The sequence below is a fragment of the Symphodus melops genome (assembly GCF_947650265.1).
Source record: "Symphodus melops genome assembly, chromosome: 13".
Classification (NCBI taxonomy): Eukaryota; Metazoa; Chordata; class Actinopteri; order Labriformes; family Labridae; genus Symphodus; species Symphodus melops.
The window spans coordinates 13,138,341-13,152,256 of NC_136703.1; the positions used below are offsets into that span (position 1 = coordinate 13,138,341).

The 13,916-nt window shown below is 38.5% G+C and overlaps 2 protein-coding genes across 2 annotated transcripts; one reads left to right on the plus strand and one right to left on the minus strand.

Moving 5' to 3' along the window:
* Positions 1-151: 151 nt before the first annotated feature.
* elapor1 (endosome-lysosome associated apoptosis and autophagy regulator 1) lies at positions 152-11,789 on the minus strand. The gene is made up of 22 exons (XM_079360440.1): positions 11,689-11,789; positions 9,932-10,052; positions 9,620-9,800; positions 9,059-9,206; positions 8,883-8,963; positions 8,637-8,742; positions 8,377-8,526; positions 8,015-8,103; positions 7,653-7,830; positions 6,870-6,992; positions 6,514-6,604; positions 6,308-6,413; positions 6,061-6,198; positions 5,206-5,469; positions 4,218-4,394; positions 3,976-4,126; positions 3,014-3,107; positions 2,684-2,785; positions 2,375-2,501; positions 1,495-1,673; positions 1,172-1,337; positions 152-1,054 (listed from the first exon to the last, which is right to left on the minus strand). Exons 1-22 carry the CDS (start codon positions 11,773-11,775, stop codon positions 971-973), a joined length of 2,943 nt encoding a protein of 980 aa, XP_079216566.1. The 5' UTR covers positions 11,776-11,789; the 3' UTR covers positions 152-970.
* Positions 11,790-12,192: 403 nt separating this feature from the next.
* Positions 12,193-13,878, plus strand: cfap276 (cilia and flagella associated protein 276). Its single transcript, XM_079359949.1, has 5 exons — positions 12,193-12,413; positions 13,054-13,170; positions 13,263-13,378; positions 13,458-13,567; positions 13,771-13,878. Exons 1-4 carry the CDS (start codon positions 12,339-12,341, stop codon positions 13,558-13,560), a joined length of 411 nt encoding a protein of 136 aa, XP_079216075.1. The 5' UTR covers positions 12,193-12,338; the 3' UTR covers positions 13,561-13,567; positions 13,771-13,878.
* The last annotated feature ends 38 nt before the right edge of the window (positions 13,879-13,916 follow it).

Sequence of the window (13,916 nt, forward strand, 5' to 3'; positions counted from 1 at the left end):
CCCCAACCTTAACCCTAACAACGTAAAGAAAATGATCCACCCAATTAAAATATTGATCAATAACCAAGATGTGACAGTATTTGAGGTATTGAAAAATACTTTTATAATTCTATGAACAATTGCATAAAAGAGTCACATTTTAATTTTATATTCGTTTTACCTTTTTAACTACATGGAAAAGTAAATTATTAAACAGTTCAAAAACAATTTAATACTCTGTATTTCTACAAATGTCATTCTAAATAATGTTCTGACATTTAGCTATTTTTTAAATCAAAAGAAGACCAAAACAGGTCTAAAAATGTAAGTAGTAACATAAAAATATTACAACATAAAAAATGTAAAGACATAAAAACAATGTTTGACATGCTTTGCGATGTAATCTCTTTAAAAGTACCTGTAGGCAGCAATAGAGGTCATTCTTTAATGTGAGAAAAATGACTTTACCTCAAACAAAGCATGACTTTTTAATAAAATGTATATTCTCCTTTGTAAATAAACGTATCATAAAATGTGTAGCAGAAAAGGATATCAAACGTTAAGCAACTTGACCTCAATATTGTGAATGTGAATATTATAACATTTAACTGAATAGCAGGCTTGCTTAAAAAAAGCAGTCTGAAAAAAAAGTATAATTAAAATATATTCAAACAGTGATGTAAAACGGTGGTTCTCATATAAGATTGAAATACACTATCAACTTACCAAATATCCATATATATAATATACAATATAAATATATATGTGGAGACTTTGTAATGCAATATGAGGTTTGGTAAATGACAAACAATACTAAATAAAATCGTGTCTCCTTACATTATTTGTAAACCTCCACAGTAAGCCTTTATCTGTGGTAATAAATAAAATGAAATGAAAAGCAAATTTCTGTTTTCTGTGACTCCATCTGTTGGAGCTGAAGCAATATTTAAACACTTTTGCACTTTGGTGTTGAATTCGTTCAAACTTTGGATTAATCATCATCAGAGTCTTCCTCTTCTCTTTGTCTGAGTGAAGAGGACTTCAATGGGACAGAGTCGAATCCATCTGATGACCTCTGAAAACACGTAACCATGATATATAATCAAAAACAAGGTAATGATGACAATTACATGATGAGTGAAAAGTGTCCACATATGAAGCTCAGTGTGTCCATGATTGCAGGGTTACTGACCTCTCGTGAGAAAGATTTCATTTTATTAAAGAAGGATTTCTTGTTGAGGTACATTATGTCATCCTCTGCATCCTCTCCCTCCATTATTGCACAGCTGTCTGCAGTGGGCAACTCACACTCTTTACCCCCAGAGGTCATCATCAGCTTGGAGTACTTAAACTGCAACCTGCAGAGAGTTACACAAACAAATCTTGTTAGCTTAGCTTCTTCTTTGGAGTTTTCATGCTTTTAGCTTTGGTTTAATCTTTGATCTTAATAAATAATAAGACACCCATCAGTGTTTAAACAAACACCAAATAAAATGTGATGCCCATTAGCCTCACTTGCGTGTCTTCTTCCAGAAATAGCAGCTGACACTAATGAGCAGCAAAGCAGCAATTGTTCCAGTGGAAACACCAAACTTGAGCCAGAAATCCAGAGTCACACAGGCACTGACTTTTTGCGGCGGTAGTGACTCTCCTCCGTAACACTGCAAAGGCTGCTGCCACACGTAGGTGGTTTTCTGAAACAACATAAATACAGAGTTTGATTTTGCAGAGCTCACAAATAGTTTTCTTCTTTAATCCTTAATGTTGCCAGTACTTTCTTAAAGGAATATATTAACATTGTGGGATTTAGACTTCTAAGACTTTTTACAACAGAGTTTTACATGAGGAGATTACCTAATATCACTGTCAAATCTGTCGATATAAAAACACTGCAACCACCTGCCAGTTAACCAGGCTTAATATAAAGAGGAAACAGAGTCGACACAGCTGGCTGGCCTGGCTCTAGGTAATGTTCACAGCAAAGAAGTAATCAGACGTATTTGCAGTTTGATTTGTGTAAAACCTAAACAAATGACGTGCAATTTTAAAACGTATGAAGTAATGACGTGTTATTGGGCTGATTTTGTGACCAATTTGAACTATGAGGCTAACTGTCTTGCTCGGTTTTCAATAATGCTAAGCTAAAATAGGCTAATAAGCTACAGAGCTCAGCTAATATTTAGCCAAAACACATGACAGTGTGTCAGTTGTTTCATCAAACTTTTTTTTTTTATCAGTAAGACTATTACCATTTTTCAATGTAGCCACAATACTAAGGAAAAAAACCGAGTAAATTATATACATTTTTCAGTGATTTGCTGCATTTCTATGGAGCAATAGGTTACAGTACATGCTGAGCATTTTATTTTGGTAAATATGTCCTGTGCACTATTACCTGTATCCCTTGAACGCAGGCGCTGACAATCTCTCTGTAATGGTTTGTGGTGCAGAGTGGACATGCATGCTGGCTCTCCCACAGAAAGTGGAAAGTACAACCATTACAAGTTCCCTCTGAACATTTACTGGAAAGCAAAACAAGGTAAGAGACATAATTATGAGATCTTGGATAAGCATGATCTCCAAAGCATCACTTTTATTGCAGTACAGATTCGTAGGCCTCAGAAAAAGGCACATAAGAAATGTTGTGACAGGAATGTGTTGACTTGTATGAATCTGGACGACTGTTTTTAGGTGAAAAATGTACCTCGGCAGAGTGATGAGGCTTTCAGCGGTCACTAAAGGATTGCATCTGACTCTGACTGTCGCAGACCTGCCCTGTTTACAAGCCTGGGTTATTTCACTGGACCTGGAGCATTGGAGAAATGACAAATGTAACACACAGTCCTTCACTTCCACTCTGGGATATAGTTAAGAGTATGTTTGGTTCTCAATTATATTATACTACTAAGAAAGTAAACTAACTTTCAGCATCAAATATAATAGATATATTGAACATGTACATTTCTGTTTATGACTGAAAGCATCCTGATAAAGAAATAAAACATGATCAATTTAAGCTTGTGATGTGTTTCACCTGTAATAAAAGATGACATCTGGCAGGGTGGATGCAGAAGGAAACAGCCACTGTGGAGAGGAGATGCCATTCAGTGATGTGTCCGTGGTCACACCTTCGGAAAAGGAGGGCATCAAGTAAATTAATATGTGATATTTTATTACAAGCTCCCAATGTATAACAGTGTTTGTTTTGTTGTTTTTGATTCTTCCAAAACCGTACAAAGCATGTCTGGCTACATATGTCTTTGAGATGTGAGTCTTTCCTAAATAGCCATTTACTCTTGAAGACTTTTTCAGTGGACTGAAATAATCAGAACTACTGATTTTTTGATTTTGATATACTTTATTAATCCCTGAGGGAAATTCTGTGTTACATTCTGTCATTTTAGAGAAATGCTTCTTCTCACACATTGGCCCGAACCACACACATGCACTAACAGGACCTCAGTGCATTAATGGAGAAAAGTCAAAGTGGGCTGCTACACACTGAGCGCACCAAAGCAGTTGGGGGTTTTGTGCCTTGCTCAAGGACACTTTGGTGATACTCACAATATGCTTTGGCACCTCTACAGCTACCAGGCCAACTTCCATAATATGATCCGTATCAGGACTTAAACCGGCGGCCCCTGGGCTTCAAACCCAACTGCCAACATTTCATGGTAATCTATCCTAAAGTTGTTGATAAATTTTAGTGAAGAACTTAAATGTATTCATTATGCATCTGGGTCACAATTTAACAACCCCTGAGAATAGGCTTCCTGCAGCTTCTCAAGTCCCCCTATGTTGGGAAAAATTATTAAGATAATGTAAGGCATGATGGTTTATTCAGTAGAAAAATAGAATTTTTATGAGCTAATTTTAGCAACCTTTTGGAAGGGAGAGGATGCAAGTAGCTGCTCTCTGACATTGTTGGATGAAGATGCAGTCATACCGTAGCCCTTAGTCTAAACATGCACCAATTTATTTTAATTCAGTTCGTACCAATAAGGGAGTCACCAATAAGGAAAGGCTGTGAGGACACGACGCTCTGACTCCGAATGTCAGAGGGAAACACAGTGGATTGACAGATAAATCCTTTGACATCTCTCCTGCTCTCTGTTACATTATCCACACATGTAGCTAGTGCTCTATCCTGTATGAGACAAAAAAAACATGGCGCAACACATGTCAGTCTATTATTTGATATGCAAAAACAACAGAGCAGGATTATGTCAGTCTCTCACCTCGTTCCCACACAGTCTCAAATTAAAGTGATGGAAATATTGGAGGCCTCTGTTGGTGAAGCGGGGACTGCTGTGGAAGCCTGTAACGTTGGCCAGAGGAGAGAAGTCGTAGTACACACGGGCTCCGGATTTTGTCTGCACGTTCAACACACAGTCACTGAGACAGGCTATGTTGGCCTGGAAGAGATAAAGAGATACATAGATAAACATCACATTCAGTTTATATTTGGTTGAATTATCTCATGGCTTGGCTTTGGAAACCCAACTAAGACCCCTGGCAAGTGTACAGAGTGCTAAGCAGACATGCATCCATATGTTTTAGTCACTCTCTTATCACCTGGTAACCAGATACTTATGGTTGTTTTCTTGAGATCTCAACTTATTCATCTCAAAGAGTGCAAAAGCACAAAACAAACATAGAAATTATTTTTATTTACCACTTAAGTGTAGGCAATGACAGCATGGCATGCCATGGTTTTGTTATCACAGTGACTGGCCTATTGTTTCCTTTTGCAGATAACCAGCAACATGATCCTGTTATTACCAGGAAACAAGCTACATGATCCAGAGAATGTGATAAATAAGTTTTAGGGAAACAACTGGAAATGGCTCATTATCATAGGAAAAGGAAGTACAAACAATGTATTAGAACATGACAGTTTAAGACTTCTGTTAATATGAAGTGGAAACATAACATTTCAAATCACAAAAATCAATTTGTGATCACATTTCTCAAATTGGAAAATAGGAGAAATTATATGATTAAAGAAATGTTGGCAGATGGCAGAAAGTCTATCAGGAGTCTATGTATTTGGAACAAAGGGTAGGAAAAAAATAGTATATTATTATTTGAGTTGTTAATTATTATTATTATTTTATAATCATTATTATTATTTGAGTTGTTAATTATTTTACAAGATAACTGAATTGACCAAAGTTTGCAATCTTACATGCGAGTTTTTCAGGTAAAAACTTTTTTTCACGTTACCTTGTTTGGCTTTGTGTTTGGTCCACACTGAACACACGCGGCCTCTCCCACAGCCTGGTTGGCCTTGACGATGGTGTTTGGTGGGCAGCTCCTGCACGTTCCTGTCGCACTGACCATGTAGTGTCCTGATGGGCAGGGGACGCAGGAGGATCCAGCCTGCGCAGACTTCAGGGCACAGCGGCGACACTGAGAGGCCACACCTCCAATTACATTAGTGATGTGAATGGCGTAGATCTTGGCAAAATCAGCGCTATATTTCCTCTCCTTCGGGAAGAAGAACAGAAAAAATATATATAAAGCCAATTCCTGCTGAAAGTTGATAAGGCTATTTCTCATGTAGCAGATGGACAAAGGTCATTGGGATTTTTTTTTTTTTTGACACACTGATCCATGCTGCCCTCTACAGCACACTACAAAAAACTGCCTGGGCAAAAATAATCCCCAAGTGAGCAGAACTTTACAGTATGCTACTGCAGTCTGTCATTAAAATGTACAAATATTGAAGTGAACAAGCATCCATGGATACATATGGTGTATCCTCTTGGTGTATCATCTTGCACACGTGGTATACTATTAAAAACATTCGTAATGGCTTGAATGCCAGATTGCTTCTAACATACTGTATATACTTGTTGTTCTTTACACTGTCTGTCACTAAATGAACTTTTGTACACAGGAAAGAAGAAGAAAACAATTGAAGAAAACAAAAATATGAAATTATAAAGACACATGAAATGCATACTGTAAAAAACTAACCCCACTTAGAAGTAATAGATTTGACTGTATTAAGAGGCAATTAATGTTCTTATTCTTTTCCTATAACAGTGATTCCTAAAGCTTGTGATTGCGTCTCACCGAGTTATATTCTTCTGTCCTTTGAAAAGTCCACATGAAGCTGTTGGTGCTGTTTCTGTGGATCAGGTAAGAGTACGACTGTTTCCTGTTGCTGCCTTTCCAATGCTCCACAAAATCATTTCTCCACACGTTATAACGCTGCACAGAAACACAATCACCTCAATGTATGCACTTAGTCATATTGATTTGAATTTGCTTTTTTTGTACATGCATGCATCCTGAAGTTGGAAAATATGGTCCTCCTCACCGCCATGAAGGAGAACGTACAGTCTGCTGAGCACATTGTCTCAAAAACGAAGGTAATGCGTGACAGTTCGGTCATTTCCCCATCCTTGGCCACGGACTGAGGCAGCCTGTGGAACAAGTGGCATCCAATTCATTGTATCCAGCTGGTAACAAATGCATGCATATGTAGTATTTGACACATTTTCTTTTCAAGACATGGTTTTTCACCTGTAACCAGGAACATGGAGTGTGAGTGTTAGGTAGTCCCGGTCATCATTCCCAGGCTTGGTGTAGATGTACTCCCCAGCAACCTCCCAAGCTGTCCATAGAAAAAGAAACAAACTCATTTCTTTTAGCACACAATCTTTCAAAAAGCTCTCCTCTAACACACTTTAACTGTAAATAAGATTTTTTTTTAAAAAGTAGATAACATAAGAAATTCCTTCATAACATACAGCAACATAAACTTCACCTCACTAGCTTTCAAAACTGTGTGATCATTTATTTTCAATTGTGCAGTTTAGTTTGCACTATTCTCTAATATCTGCTTGTTCAGGTATGTCTTGTCTCCTGCTGAGTCTCACCTGTGCTGTGTTCACTGAACCCCAAACTGTAGATGGAGCTCTTCATGTTGTTCGGCATAGTGTTCCACCATTTGTACTCGAAACCAACCACTGGCTCTGTGCCGACAAGGCACTCTGTACAGACTGTGAATTAAAAATGTCTTCAAATTAAAAGCATGATGGCCACATCATTACAGTTTATTTTCAGGGAAAGGGGATTAAAGCACACTGGTTCATTGTGTCAGATGATCAGTCTCTCAAAAGTTTAAAAGGCTGCAAATCAATCTCTGTGCTCCAATCCCTTTCACCTTTTAAATCTTTTTTTCTTCAAAGTTTGAAAGGAACCACAAAAAAAGACATTTTATTTGCTGTCATGAAAAGTTGCAAACTCTTCATTTTCCAAAAGAAAATGTTTTTTTTTTTTTTTACTTTAAGCAGTATTATAGTACTTCATTACCATCTGTTCAAATGTTGGGCTTCATTGAAAACGTAATATAATCAGACAATGAATTTTTGTAGTTTATTCATTTCTATGCTTGGAACAGAGTTTTACATAATGAGAATATGAATCTTCAGTCAAAAACATAATCAATATTGCAGCACTTATAATGCCTTTTCACCACTGAGGTAATATTTTAAGAAAAGGGAAATTAATGTGTTTTTCTTCAAATTAAAACTACATATTTTTCACTTTAAATGATAAACATCTTTGGGAGTTTTGCATGAAAAATGCACATATCAGGACCCTCAATCTGACATGCATGTAAGAAAGAGCGTGTGTGGTGGTGTGTACGTATTTCACACCTGTCCCGTTTGAGTAGAGACCGTTGGTGCAGGGTTCACATGTCGAAGAGTTGGTGACAAAGAATCCCGGGTTACATGGTGGACAGGTTTTCTTCTCCCCTGATGCCGGCAGCTGCACTGCTCCTTCTACAGTCTCACTGCAGATCTTCGGCTCGATCCATTTGTACATAAGCTGAGTCTGAAACACAATCATGAATACATGAAAGAAACTACCAGCGTCTATGTGATGCCAGCAAACTGCCCGGAGCATTTATATTCAAAGATATCCGATAGCCACAACAGATTGTTGTAACAGCTTGTTTTAATTGCTCAGCCAAACTGTTGTACCACCTTATTTGAACCTGCTTCAGTTTCTACTTTACCTTGCCCTGAGAGTCACAGGGAGTGTGTGTGTAGAAGTAGTCACTGTTTGTACATGCTGGTCGCGGTTTACAGCTCCCTGAACCAGCCTCTAGAACCATAAAAAAAAACATCCAGGAAAAACAGCGGGTGGAAAGTCGAGGGAAAACACAAAAAATCACTTTAAGATCCAGCGATAACTCTACACACCGTGAACACTTGAGCTATAAATGCAGCATTTGCATGCAGATGTGTGAGTGTGTGTGTGTGTGTGTGTGTGTGAGAGAGAGAGAGAGTGTGTGTGTAAGCATGCAAATCATAATGCTTGGAAGTAGTTTGAATGTATATCAAGGACTCATGTCGTGTTAAGGTATCTTGTGCTTACCAGAATATGTGTCGTTTCCACACTGATAGCAGGTAGTAGCACCCTTGTTGGAGTAGGTTTCAGCAGGACACGGAGTACAGCGGGCAGATCCTGTATTAGCACTGTAAGTGCCCGGTTTACAATGGAAACACTCTGACGTGTAGGCCACCCCTAAAACAAACCATCAGTAATTATTAACAGAAAAATAGAGGAGTAGGAGGGATAGGAGTGAACAAATGTTTCAAATTGCCTTACACTATGCATAACATCAGATAATCTACCTGAGATGGATATGTTTCTTAACAACACTGGTTTTACTGCACTGTCCAGCAGACTGTATGATGTGGTTCGCCAATACAGCACATTGTTCCCATTGCTCAGCTCAACCTGCACGAAAAGAAGGAGAAAAAAGACAGAAAGAGTGAGGTGGAGAAGAATATAAAATATCTTATCATATTAAAAAAAAAACAATAAAAAATTAGATGACAGCTATTTTAATGAAGTGCTAAAATTGCAGTCATACACACCCTGTAGCTGCTCCAGTCACTCTCAGAGACGCTCATCCACCGACTGTCAGAGTCAGTAGACTGACACTGGTCGTTCTGAATCTACAGGAGAGAGAGATTCATGGCAGAAATAATCAAATATCAGCCCTAACAACAGCAAGCTTTGTAAATATGGATACTAAATTTAATACACTTACATAGAACTCAAAGTATATGCTGTTGTCAGGGTATAAATATTCAAAGTACACACTTCCTGGTTGCTTCAGGCTCACAGCGTAGGACAGTGTTGCACTGCACTCATCTGTGTTCGAGGCGATGTAATCACCCTTTGATGTCCAGGTTGAGCTGGATACAATTCAGGAGAAAAAAACCATGATGTTTCCGAAACAGTGACAAATTTAATGAAAGCTACTGACGTGGCTCTTTATGACATACAAAAGAAATGGGACCATCAGGGACAAAAATGATCATTTCTATATCATATTTTATAAAGCTGGAAACCACTGCAGCTGGGAGGGTAGCTGTTGAAATGAATGAATACCAGAATGTAGCAGGAACAGAACTTTTTACATCTTCCTGATCAAAAATTCACTCACATTTAACTGTTTAAATCAAGCATAACGACATATTTCATTAGAAAAAACTCAGCAAACAGATTAAAAAGTACCACTTTGTCCACAGGGGGGCGCCACATTGTCAGAGTAAAAAACTTTCACACAGAAGCTTTAATTAATAAAAACCAGGATGCATGTACTCACTTAGAGCAGTTAGTGTGACTGTCTCCGCTATTCGTGTTCATTCCATGGGTAACAAAACCAGGCGGCAGGCTGTCCCATGCATCAAAGGCCACACCTGTGCCAAGAGAGTAGGTACCTGCTGCACACTTCTTACACTGCTGTGACTGCATGTCCAGGTACTCCCCCTCACTACAGGAGAAGGCTGTCAGAAGAGAAGGAAGTGCAAAGAAAAGGATGAGGAGGCTTCATGGACAATATGAAGATTAATAGAAAGAGATTGATTCTTTACAAATTGTAAAAAAAAAAAAAAGAAGGTGACAGACAAAGACTCACTACACTGGGTGCCTTTGACAGGGTCTGGGAGTCCTGTGCATGTCTCGGCCTTGTTTGGAACCGCCACCCTCCAGCGTGACCCGAGCACGTCACACTCTGTGTACTCAAAGTGATAGTCTGACTGCAAGGGCCAAACACAGGTGTGAGATTCACACAGACACTGGATACAAACATGCATGAAATGAAACAGACAAACTTCTGATGCATACTACTGCGTCGGGATGCAAGTCAGCATATCACTAAAAGGTAAATAGAGGTGTTGATGAAATCAATAAAAAATAGGCCATAGGATTATTTTAAAGCTGAGACATTTCTATTCAAAACCAGGCATGCCTCTTTTCCAAACAACAGTCGCAGCCAATATTTGCCCAGAAGGCTGTCACTTCTGTGGTTTTAATCTTGCTCATCAAGGATGTGCTTCGCGCTCTATTTACTCACCCGGAGGGGGAGAATGCTTATTCACCAATCCTTTTGTAAACATTTAATTTTTGTGTTGTTGCAAGACTTTGGAGACAACAGAGCTCGGGTGAAAAGCTATTGTAGGTTTGTTTTTCCCTGCCGTTGCTACTTTTGGTGATCCTAAAAAACATTGTCCCTCCCATAATGATGTTGTGATTTAAGAGTTGAGGTTGTCTTGCTAATTTGATACCTTTTGACTTAAGGTGGAAAGTCACTCAGGAGACTAATCCAGGCCCACACAACCTTGAGGGATTAATAGTTAACAGAAAAACAGCAGCAGCACTCCTGCAGGCCTGTGTTTTTGATTAGAGCTGCTACATTAGCTGTGTTTGGGATATCAGATGAACATGGGTGCGAGTGGGAGGATCACATGTAAAAATGCAACAAACTGGAGATGTGCTGTGGACTATCACCTCCTTTACATAGACATGAGGAAACCAAGGCAACAGGACATAATGGCCTCTGTACCTCATGGTCATTAGACTGGCATGGAAACCAAATCACCTAATGAATTTACTACCAGAGTTTCTCCCCCAAATCATCCTTATAATCGAGTACAAGCAGTCAATAAGAGGTCAGGGTAAAAGACTACAGGTGTGCTAACTTTCCCCTCACCGCTGATATCTTCTACACGCTTTACGATAAAGTTCATGGTATGCAGATAGAATTCAAATGTTTGAGTATTATCAAATTGTTCTTTTGTTTTCCCAAATTCAATACAGATGGGTGGAGAGAAGCATTACAATCAGCTAAACATATGGAAGTTCTTGAAAAACTGACAACACTGGAGTAAATATTGTAAATTGTCTCATGTCATGTAATCCTATAACATGTTAGTGAAACATATGTTGATTTCCCACACACACACACACACACACACACACACACACACACACACACACACACAATGTGATGGTGAAAAGTGTCCTACTAAAATTATCATTGTAACAATGTGGAACTCGAAACCTCACATCAGAAAATACACTTTAAATGTCGTAAATTCTCACAGGGGCTTAATTTAAAACATAGCTTCTGAACTGCTTTCCTATACATGTTGGAAGCTTTAACTCTCTTATCTTTCAAACTGTTCAGCAATGTTTCATGTCCTTATCCTGCACTTCAAGGCAACAATAAATGTATTAACATGAAAACTTTAACCTCTCCTGCTATCCTAATCCAATGTGATAGAGCCTAGATACAAGCCACACATAACATATTGTGACAAAATCAACAATTGGGAACTGTTACTTTGAGTGTTTGCATGTTACAAAAGCTATAAACGAAGTAGATCTTCTCACCTCTTTGCACATGGGCAAATCCGCAGAGGTTAGTGCAAAAAGCAGCCACACTAAGAGGGGGCTCAGGTGTACGTTTCCTCGCTGCATGGCCGCCTTCTGTATGGGATAAAGTGATGGAGACAGTGCAGGAACAGAAGACCGACCTGCACCTTCAGGTGCAAACCGCCCAGGCTGGAGGCGTGGCTTTACTGTGAAACGATAAACAAATACTAGGAGGTGTTTAACTTTGGTGTGTTTTTATAATAGTTTGGTACATGCATTTTCAAACAACCGCTTGGAGCCCGTTTACTCGCCTTTTTGCGAGTAATTCTTTGAGTGGAATTACCGTTTTTGGTAACCTGTGATAGGCTATTTAGAAAAAAAAACTTTTGCTAAGTTACTGAAGGCAACTGAAAGCTTATAGATGGCAGCAATGCATGGGCTCTATATTGGCAACATAAACCGTCAAAACAGCTGTAGGGACATCGTTCAACAGCAATATAAAAATAATCGTTTCATTTGAAAAGCTTGACCGGAAGTCAGTGGTTGCTTAGAAACCAGATTGTAGTCGTTTCAGGAAAGTTCTTCTTTAGCTAGGACAGACGCAACAAACAACCCAAAATAGATTCATATTTTGTTTTCTTCTTTAGATCTTGAAGTTGTCATTAGATATGACGAGCCGCGATCCTTTCCCCTCCCGAAAGTATGAGACTGACTTTACTCTGAGTGGCTTCAGACCGCAGCAGGTGAGTGCTTAACAACCATTGTTGTTAACAACTTCCTTTTCTTAGGCTAAGAAATGTAGTATTGGCAATCAAATATATATTATATAATACTTCCATTTGATTGTAAGCCTACAGCTTATAATTGTGAATACATTTAGAAGGATAACTAATAATCATCCCGAGGCCGTGTGTTGTAGTTTAAACATCAGGGAGTCATTTGTGATGGGATTTTTGTAACCCTACAGTTTACAAAACTGATGTGATTTGTACATTAATGCTATCAAAATTATTTTTTCACTACTCATTTCCAGAGTGGATTAATTCAATATTATTGCAGCATTTTTTTTCCAGTGTTGTAATTTACAGACGGCCCCTTTCTAGCACCTCATACATGTACGATTTTGGATAAACATCCAAAACATTTGATTTTTTTTAATTTGAGTTTAGTCATTGTTGGCTTGGCATTTTTGTTTTACATCTACAACGTGATTAAGTTCTTTAATCTTCAATTACAAGTCCACAATCTCCACTTATATACGTGTGAATAACAACACATAATACTTGAATCTGTCTATTAGGCATTTCAACCTGCAGCAACAATCAAATAATGCTCCTATTTCTTCAACATATTTGAAATATTGTTTCCTTTCTTATCGTACAGAGGAGGATGGATGACAAACCAGTTCACATCGCCCAAACAGAGGAACCATGGAGTCGCCTTTATGATACAGCCACCTGTGCCAGCACTCAGAGAGGTATTCCGCATTATGAGTTTCAGGTAAGAATTAGGAAGCATAGTGTGGCCTTTTCTGATGAATAAAAAAAAGTGACAATGGCAAATTGAGCGCACTGCTCTTTCGTAAACCTCAGGATCCAAATGACAGCCTCGACTTCCACCTGAAGTCGATCTACAATCACCACAACAACGTCTTCTGGAAAAAGAACCAGATTTTATACCAGAGGCAGACTTTTTTTGAGAACCAGAGGTGGGTGTTTTTAGCCGAAAAGGAAAGCTTCAGTATGTTTTATGAGTCTCCTTCAACTGTGTTTCATGTTCATTTACAGGGGAAAGGACAACTTAAAGCAGGACCTTTTGAAAAAGGACAGAGAAAATGAAATTACAGTGTGGGTGGATCCAAAGAGGTGCTCAATTTACAGCATTAAATGAAGCACAGGTTAGTATGAGTTATGATCTTGAGGCATTGAAGCAGTTGACCATGTGGAAACACTTGTTGAAACAACTAAGAATGCTAATGCGACCTCAGACTGGTGGATCTGACTCAGACAAAACCCCACTGAGTCTGGATAATCTGCTTGTTTTGGTTGATAGACAAAATTGTGTCCTAAGTATTAACATAAATCCACTTTTCCTTTATAGGCATTTCCAAACAAGAGGGACAGCAGGGAGAAAGATCCATTAATTCAACCTAAAGGCTGCTGTGCTGCGTTCTCTTCATGCAAACATTCAATAAATGACTTCTGTCCATTATTTTGTCCTAATTCTAAACGTAGAAGCAGATTACT

What these genes read in the sequence shown, in the direction of transcription:
- cfap276 (XM_079359949.1), top strand. Translation starts at nt 12,339, where the DNA reads ATGACGAGCCGCGATCCTTTCCCCTCCCGAAAGTATGAGACTGACTTT. An exon ending in GTGGCTTCAGACCGCAGCAG is followed by an intron (nt 12,414 to 13,053) that starts GTGAGTGCTTAA and finishes CTTATCGTACAG; the next exon opens with AGGAGGATGGATGACAAACC. An exon ending in ACTTTTTTTGAGAACCAGAG is followed by an intron (nt 13,379 to 13,457) that starts GTGGGTGTTTTT and finishes GTTCATTTACAG; the next exon opens with GGGAAAGGACAACTTAAAGC.
- elapor1 (XM_079360440.1), bottom strand. Translation starts at nt 11,775, where the DNA reads ATGCAGCGAGGAAACGTACACCTGAGCCCCCTCTTAGTGTGGCTGCTT. An exon ending in TCTCTACTCAAACGGGACAG is followed by an intron (nt 6,993 to 7,652) that starts GTGTGAAATACG and finishes TTTAATTCACAG; the next exon opens with TCTGTACAGAGTGCCTTGTC. An exon ending in GATGTCATCTTTTATTACAG is followed by an intron (nt 2,786 to 3,013) that starts GTGAAACACATC and finishes CCAATGCTCCAG; the next exon opens with GTCCAGTGAAATAACCCAGG.